Genomic DNA, 9,137 nt, shown 5'->3' on the forward strand with positions numbered 1-9,137 from the left:
CTTTACCAGAGCCTGACATTTTATAACTGGGTGGGAAAACACATCTTCCATGGCAACAACAAATCACTGAGCTTCTAAATGCCGTTCCTGTATTGATGTTGCCTGCTGGAGCAGTCGGAAATTGTGCAAATGAATAGAGCTAGGCTGTCAGCCGTGTCTGATGGAAGGACCAGAGGCCGTGGGCACAAACTGAAGCACAGGAGGCTCCCTCTGAACACCAGGAGCCCTTCTGTGCTGTGCAGTGATGGAGCACTGGCACAGGCTCACAGAGGCTGTGGGGTCTCCTCCCTGGGGATCTCCCAGAGCTGCCTGGACGTGGCCCTGGGCACCTTGCTCTGGGTGTTCGTGCCAGAGCACAGAGGCTGGAGCAGAGGGACCCAGAGTGCCCTGCCAGCCTCAGCTACGCCGTGGTTGTGTACCAGGAACTGACAGCGGTGACAGCACCTATGAACCGGATCAAAACCAGAGGCCACAAGAAACGCAGCTCCACGATGATGAACCGAGGGCTCAGGAGGACGCCCTGAGGCCACGCAGGTTGCTGGGACGTGACGGGAGCGGCTGCCCAGCTTCGCTGTGAATCCCACCGGCCCGGAGCCGGCCCGCCGTAGCGCCCAGCGGGCACACCGCAGGCCCGGCACCGCCGCGTGGGAGCCGCGCTGAGGCCGGACCCGCCGACGTGGCGCCGCGCTTCCCCCGCCCAGGCCGCGCCGCCGCCTCACCTCGGGCGGCACCGGCAGGTTCTCGGCCGCCGCCTTCAGCTCCAGCACCGAGTCGGTCTGGCGGTCGCTCAGCGGCGCAGCGGGGTGCGGGCGGCGATCCCAGAGGCTCAGGCGGTCCCGCGACTCCCTCCCCGCCGGCTCGAGGGCCGCTAGCGGCTCCTCCATGCTGACGGCGGCGGACGGGACGGGACGGGACGGAGAGGGGGGCGGAACGCGGCGGCGCTTCCGGGGGCCGGGCTGGGCCGCGTGGCGAGGAGGGAAGGAGAGAGAAAGCGAGCGGGCGCCCCCTGCCGGCGGGGAGGACGACGCGGGAAAGCCCAGCATAAGGGAGCCTTGCACAGGGGAGCCCTGAGGCTGCGGGGTTCCTCCATACAGATCTCCCAGAGCCATAGAATCATAGAGCCACGAGGTTGGAAGCAACCTGTAAGACCATCCAACCATCCTCCCATCACCTCTGCTACTACAAGCACTAAACCAAATCTCACAGCTCCTCATCCAGACGCCTCTTCAACACTGCCAGGGACGGCGACTCCACCACCTCCCTGGGCAGCCATTCCAGTGCCTGACCACTGTCTGGGAGCAGTTGTTCTTCCTCAGGTCTAACCTAAACCTCCTCTTGTACAACTTGCGGCCATTTCCCCAGGTCCTGGACACCCTGCTCTGGCTGTCTCTGCTGGAGCAGAGGGACCCAAGTGTTAGGAATGACCCTAAGGTATCTAAAGAGCTACCCTCCACCCCTCCCGCCCCCCATTGGAATAGATGTGAATGCAGTTTAGTGCCACTACCTGGTTATTTCAAAATCTTTAATACACATAATAAAAGTTAGACATACATAATTTGTACAAAAGTATTTACAAATATTTCAATTGCAGCATGGCAACAACTACAGTGAAGACGAATGTGTGCAGATACACAAAACCCATCTGACCTGAGAAATGGCCTCGTGTGTTATTAACAACCCACCTCCTAACCATGAACTTGTGGTGGGATGCCCATCCACAGGGCAGCCAGAGTGAGCACAAGCCCAGGGGGAAGAGTTGCCTATCTGGGTTATTACTTGAGGGATAGGGTCTTCAGACATTGGGGATTTCACAGAAACACGAAGGTCAGAGAAGACCTCCAAGACCTTTTCTAGGGTTAGTGGCTATTTTGGAGAGGTACAAAAATTCTTTGTGGAAGTGTCTGCTTTTGGAGGCTGTGTTTTGTTTTTATAGTAGGGAACCAGCCTTTTGGGGGTGTTACGTGGAGGAATATTGCTTTTTGGCGGCTGGCCTTTTAGTGGTTCCTATTTTAAGGCAAAGATGGCATCCCTTCCAGGCTGCTCCACCCTTTTGGGGGGGGACCTATGTGGGATGTCAGCATTTTAGCATTCTCAGTTGTTGCTGATTCTGTGAGTGTCTCTGCCATTTGGCATTGCTGTTTTTGGTGTTTTCTTTTGGTTCAGACTCAAAAATAGTGCACATCATCCACTTAATCATGTGAGCAAGCCACCGCGTCTCAAAGAAGCCAGAGTTTGCAGTGAAGTCACTTCACTTCTAGATGGCTCTCCTCCAAAGTCTTCTGATTACCTCTTCCTTGGATCTACTCAAGGTAACTTGCAAGTTGCTCTAAAGACAGTGAGCTGAATTCAGTATATGGGTCAGGACATCACAAGTCTAATTTCTTCAGCTGTTCATACGTCACAAAGAACTGAAACAATTGTTAAGGAGAACTGTTTCTTGTTCACACAGTGAAAAATAGTTACATGTATCAAACTTCCCTCCACTGCTACTTCCTTCCTTTATAAAGTGTTGATTGTTGGTAGTACTACGTAATACAATCAAACTTGCTTTCAGAGAACTGCTGTATGTGGAGAACTTCAAGACTAGCTATGCCAATGGTTCTCCCAGCCCTGTTCCTAAGCATCTTGAAAAGAGAATAAGAGGCAGGAGACCCCTGAGACTTTCTTCTCTGCTTCAATGAACTGAAGTAGGTTTGCTCACGGGAATAGCATTACTATTGCCAGGTCACTTTCTGCAGGGCTCTGATTAGCAGGCAATAAAACACTAGAGAAAGTTGAGTTAGACTAAGATACATGGAAAAAGACTTCAAAGTGCAACTGTGAATATATATATAAAATGTATATACTGACTGACTGGGAGCAGCTGACTAAGGAAATGATCCAGCAGATGATGGCCCGTTAAGGAAAAGTACTCTGACAACTTCTCAGTACCTGTTGCAAGGCTAGCTTAGTCTGTTTGGCACACCTTTAAAGGATACAATGATATTCCAAGGACCAAGTCTTAACCAGTTCGGCCAAAACCCTTTATAGAGTGCAAAGAAGCCCTCGTTCTTCAAGGTCTAGAAAACAAAACAGGAACACATTTATGTAACTCAATTAGTGAGGAAAATTAAAAGTGATGAAGTATGCATATGACCCTCCCATTTCTTGCTTTAGACCCAGAGGTAAAAACAGGATCACCAGACAAAGAGGAACACAGCCTACTCTCAGCCTCTATGAGAGTACCTACTGCAAAAGGAAGATGGTAAAACCTGTGTGTTCAAGCACTAACAACTGGAGGTTTCTTTTCCCAGGTCAAACATACCCTAACTTATCTGCTTCCAGGGTGCTGCAGTAAGCCTGTAATAAGAAAATCTGAGCCAAAAGATAAGTTCGCCTCTTCCCTGTTGCTCACTCCTACTTGACTGGAAGGTACCTAGGATGGCAGCCATCCCTATGGCACAGCCATAGCAGTACAAACATACTGCCAAGCAAGAAAGGACAATGGTATTTTTGTTATGAAATAGTTTTCAAATACCTTGCAGAAGTCACATCCCTAACTTCCAAACTCTGTATAAAGTAAAAAACAATGCTGCTAAGTAGTCTTCTCATCTAATTACTGAAAACTGTTCACTGTATGTACACCAAGCTACCTGTTTTTCTGACCCACCACAACAGCAGCTGCTTTTCACACCAAGCACAGAGGCAGTGCAGCCCTCTTGAGCATACAGAAGTTACTTGGATTAATTTCTACATGAACTCAGAATTTCAAGTTCTACACCTACGTTATTGTCCAGGCACCAGTTTCTACTGAAGATGATATGCAAGCTACTTACTTGCAACAAGCAATCCAAAGAACCCTTGTAGTTTGAGTGCCCCCCATTTGGCTGGCTCGCCTGATTCATCATGCGGGTTCTCATCACATCAACTGGGTTGGATGCTAGGGCTCCAGCTAGCCCACAAGTAAAACTCGAGCTGAGAAAAGACAGTTTTAACAGAGTTTGACCTACCATGCTTACAAGAAAGCACACACCAAAGAAAAAAAATCAACCCAGCCTCTCACAGAAAGAAGTGTCAAATCAGCACTTCTGATGCTTATTTAAAACAAAAAACAAGCTAACTGATGTGAAAATCACTTCTTATTTACAATGCCTAATCTTCAAAGATTTCATATACACACCCTACACAAAGGCACTTTTTACAGATGTTTGTACCTCTTCAAATAAGAATTATTTGACTTGAACTTCCCCAAGTTCAATTTTCAAATCTTCATGGTTCAGGCCATCCACAAAATAGAACTCCATATTCTAAAGAAAGTTAAATTCAGATCCTAAATAAACTTCCATGTTATGTGCCATTGCAAGTGCTATCACACTGAAAAGCATAAACACACCAGAAATATAGTTACATTTAGGCTGATTGAGCAGAACAGGATTGGTATCTTCTCAGAAGGGAAATAATATAAAATAAAATCAGGATTAATTCCACACATCCAATGCTGAGCTACGGGAGCAAATTTAATTAGACAAACTTACAGGAAGTGAGTATACACTGTGTCTCCCATATATCCAGACATGATTATTTGCTTCTTGGTGAAGTCATATACTGGCAATTCCACTCCAACAACTAAAGCAGCTCTCTGTGCTGTCAGAGATACCCCCTGAACAGTTTAAAACAAAAACATAATTCATCTTCATGCACCATCAGAAAATATCACCTTTCCTAGTACAAAGCAAGAAATCACAAATCTGTCAGATACTTCCCAGAATAAATGTTGATTTCTGCTTCTTCTTGCTACTCCACCTCTCTGCTTAACCTCTAAATTTACATCAATGGTCAACTAAGATCTCAGAAACAGCTACCCTTAAAACTAAATGCAAAATTAAGTAAGGGAAGATGGGCAGAAAAGCAAAACAGATGGAGAAGCTTTTAGGAAACCATTTCTATTTTCCAGCTGTTTCAAAACAAGCTTTCATTAGTTACTGACAGTAGGCAGTAAAACAGACAACCTACAAGACTGAGTACAAGAAATCCTGAGCTAGAGAACTTGAATGTTTGGGATTTGTTTTATTTTCATTGGTGAGTTTCTGGGGGATTTTTTTTGTTTGGCTGATTTTTTGTTGTTGTTGTTGTTAACATCATAGAATACAGTCAAGATATTTTACAAAGCAAAAACAAGCCCTAGAAGCATTCACCCTAAGTTTTGTTTTTTTTTTTTTTAATGTTTTTAAAATAAGACTCAACTAGTGGTTGAATATAAGACTGGTAGAAATTCTTTGTTAAAAATCACTGAGACACCAGGAGTGAAATAGTGAAGACAAACCACATGCATCTTAGCTACCTGCATATCCATGTTCTGCTTGAGAATACTCTAGATGAAATACAGTCGAGCAAAGCGTACTGAAAACGTAGGATATGGTTCAAAACACTTGCCTTCCATAATCCTTTAGTTCCTTCGTTTTGATAGATCTGGATAAAGTTGCACATCATTCCTCCTTGAATCACACTGCCTTGGGCTTGCATTCTGATCTGAGATTATTTGAAGACCAAATTAGAATATTTTTCAATCAGAAGACCAATAACAGTTTAAGTAGTTTTAAAAAACAGAGCAAGTTGCAGTCTCTGAAACAAGAAGGTCAATTTCTCTGAATACAAATTGATAGCTGGCATTACCACGATGCTAATTTTGAATCAGTATGAGGTGTAGTTTTTAGCTGCATTAAATCACCTCTATTTCTGTACTTGGACATTACACCATTTAGATTAGACAGGCAGGTGGCTCCTGCAAGATGTCCCTTACAGTGCTCTCATAAGAACACCTCGAAAATGGAAAGTAACAAGATGAAGATTTGGGCTCCTAATCATACAGCTGGTGATCACTCTGCCCTCTCATCTGCTGAAATCTCCCTCCAGGCCTCTCTACCCTTGAAGGACTCCACTACTCCCCGTAATTGCAGATCAGAGTTGCTTACTGTGCACTCTACTGTATCCAGATTATTTATAAAAATGTTGAAGAGAACTGGTCCTAAAATTGAGTTCTGGAGAAACCCACCATGACTGGTCAGCAGCCTCATGGAACCCTATTTAGAACCTTGTGAGTGCAACCCACCTGCCAACTGTTCACCCATCCCATTATGCACTTGTCTGGCTAAACATTTTGGCTCATGATACCATGGAAGACAGTACTGAGAGCTTTGCTGAAATCCAAAGAGAGCCAAATACAGACACCACATTGGGAAACAATTAATTGATGCTTTGTTTAAAGCACAAGCTTCCATTAGAAATGCCTTTAAATAACCACACTAGGCTAGGAAGGATGAATTTCACAGTGCTTTTAGGAAACACACTTCTCAATTATAAGCAGAAGAATTTTCTTTTTCATTAGAGGTGACCATTAAGTCAAAGGAGATTCTGCAAATCCTCAACGGAAAGAAAGATGATGCTAAGGACAAATTTCATATGCATTACAATTACAAATACATAATTACCTTTAAGACATCTGTCGGGTTGGCAATAGATGATGAAATTACTCCCGAAAGAATGCCACACAGAACATTTATCATCAGAGTTTCATCTACTCCATGAAAAAAAATAAAGAAGTTTAGCTGCACATTTACAAAGCCTGAAACCTCCCAAGAACCTAAACAGCCACACACAAATTGCTCACCTTCTGGATGTTCAACAAACATTCTTTTTAAGCTCTGGTAAGTGCCTATTTTTATAGTTCCATATGAAGCCTGGCGTAACATCGCAGGCGCAATCCTGTAAAAATGGGCAGTGATAATATTTATGCTCAGATTTGCAATAGTCTGATTAACAAATACTCTTCTGTAAAGTGGGAGACTGAAGGCAAGCTAGTGACCAAAGGCTTGTTCATTTAAATCTATACTTTAATCCAGACAAAAACAAGGCGGGTTTTTTTGTTTGGTTTTGGATGGGGAGGCTTGTTTTGAGTTTTAGTGAGTGTATGTTTATCGTTTTAATAAAGACTGCAAGAGCATAAATGAATTGTGGGAGGATTACTTCCAGAGCATGCCTTGAACTTTGATCAATAAAATAGCTGGCAAGCTTGCCTCAAATAGCTGCAAATTACATCCATGCTACTTACACCTTTTAAAGAAAAACATGCATAGTTACATACATGCTAAAGTAAGAAAAAGTAAACTAACAAGAGTTAAGCTCGATTTTCTCCAGATTAATAACAAAACCACTACAGAAGCACCGCATAGACAGAAGAACTGTAGCATCATTCTATAAAGTAATGTTATGTTTTGCTATATAATTTCTCAAGTAGGTCATTACATTAAAAAAAAAAGCTACCAAGTGACAATGCTGAGAGCAGAGCCTGAAGTAATTAAGCTTGGGCTTTCAAATTGCAGACTGAGAAGAACAGTACATCTCCTCCAATTACCTTATCAACCTGAAACCCAAGAGTATAACCACAATGGGTTTATACTCATCAATAGACTGGTCAGAAGATGCTACTGCAACTCAATTTGTATTACCCAGAGTATAAGGCTTTCAATCCTTCTTCTCTGAATATTCTGACCAGGGCATGCATCATTCCTCGGTAGCGGATCTCTTTATATCTGGCATCATTAACTTGACCCTGAACTTGCAGACGTGTTTTAGTCAGATCAATTGGGAAAGTACCTTGAAGAAAAAAGACAAACAGAAAAGCTAAGCAAGTGCTCACCTAAACAAAGGAGACAAAGAAGACGAGATAAGAAACACCAGCCTTTATTTCATATTACCATATATAAAAATGCTCCTGAAAAGAAAAGCATATGATCTGTTTTATCAGGACTCTGCTAAAGCAGTTCATTTTAGTTCATCACCCCTTTCCTTCTAGACAGCTTGTCAGAAGGCCTCCCTGCTTCCCATCCAACTATTTCATGTTCACTGTGTTTACAGGCAACACAACAGCTTTACTCGCCTTCCCTTGCAAAATAAGAGCTATGTATATCTACCATCAGATCAATACACTCCAAGAACAGAATCCAAAGACAAATGTCATATTAAAACAAGACATGGATATGAGTGACAGACAGAAGTGTTTTTAAACCAGAGCAAAGTTCTGAGCAACTGTTCAGTCAGTCCTGAAGAGACACTCTCATGCTGTATGCTAGAGAATACCATGTAAGACCACATCCCTGATAGCTCAGAACTAAGCTGGTACTAAAAGGCACTATATCTGAGTTAAAGGAATCACAAAGAGTTACGGAAATGCTTACCACATTCTGCAGTGATTGATGCTAAGCCTCCATAGAGAAAGGGCTTCCAGCTCAGTGCTGACATAACTACCTCTTCTTTCTGTGAAAGAGATGATTTAAAGCTTCAACAAATAAAACCGGTATTACATAAATATATATGCTAACTTTTTATTAAAATGTTGAGCCTTGTCCATTTAAAATGGACCTATCAAATAGCTAAGGGTTAATCCATTTAGTACCTTTGACAATGACAAGGCAGGAATACTGAATAAAGGCACCTGGATTCAAGCCTGTCCTTCTGATATGTAGATATCTGGGCAATCATTATAGTCATCATAAAAGAGGAAGAGTTTGCCTCTCAGGCATGTGTAAGGCTTTCCACAGTCAGAAGCCTGCTCCAATTCAGACATCAGTGAAGAGAATTTGCCAAAGTGACCACAAATCCTAATAAACTATGGCATGCGCTTTGCAAGGTGCTCAAGTCATCCAGCCTTCTTAGCAAGGAGCTAAAGGCTGTAAAAACAGCCTGGCCCAGCCTTCCCCCAAACCAGCAGGTGTCTCCACAGCTCCTATTTTATCTTCTTTGTAACATGAAGACTTTCTACCCCCATTTCCTATGAGAGCCTCCTAAACCTGGACTGTACAGCACCCTTTGCCAGTTAATTTCGTGGAATAACTGCATTTGAAAGCTCTTCCCTCTTACTTTGTTTACTCACCTGCATGGCCCAGTTGGAAAACATCCCCAAGAAGCCAGGTATTTAGCACTGGCTGTTGTAAAGATTAACCTGCTTTGGCAACTTCCTGCCTCTGGAAGTGCTGTTAACCCAGCGTATGAGTGAAGCTTGCAGAAGTTGCAGACGCTTGGCATGCTTGATAGTTATTGCAGCCCTAACTTCCCTTATTTCCTATTTATTTAACGAGGAAGGTACCTAGTTCTTCAGTCTT

The 9,137-nt window shown here is 43.5% G+C and overlaps 2 protein-coding genes across 2 annotated transcripts in view; both read right to left on the reverse strand.

Annotated features, from left to right (window-relative positions):
• COG3 (component of oligomeric golgi complex 3) overlaps positions 1-884 on the reverse strand; it is a gene marked incomplete at both ends in the record, with an annotated part of 29,243 nt that extends 28,359 nt beyond the window's left edge. Inside the window, one exon of the mRNA XM_079549627.1 lies at positions 720-884. Within this exon, the coding sequence (XP_079405753.1) occupies positions 720-884 (165 nt within the window). The remainder of the gene's footprint in view (positions 1-719) is intronic.
• Positions 885-2,366: 1,482 nt separating this feature from the next.
• SLC25A30 (solute carrier family 25 member 30) lies at positions 2,367-8,277 on the reverse strand (the record flags this gene model as incomplete). The annotated part of the gene is made up of 9 exons (XM_079549553.1): positions 2,367-2,408; positions 2,979-3,059; positions 3,816-3,954; positions 4,515-4,639; positions 5,413-5,508; positions 6,468-6,553; positions 6,647-6,741; positions 7,485-7,632; positions 8,214-8,277. The coding sequence occupies 9 exons, from the start codon at positions 8,275-8,277 to the stop codon at positions 2,367-2,369; spliced, it is 876 nt and encodes a 291-aa protein (XP_079405679.1).
• Between the last annotated feature and the right edge of the window lie 860 nt (positions 8,278-9,137).

The sequence above is a fragment of the Tetrao urogallus genome (assembly GCF_951394365.1).
Source record: "Tetrao urogallus genome assembly, chromosome: 1".
Taxonomy (NCBI): domain Eukaryota; kingdom Metazoa; phylum Chordata; class Aves; order Galliformes; family Phasianidae; genus Tetrao; species Tetrao urogallus.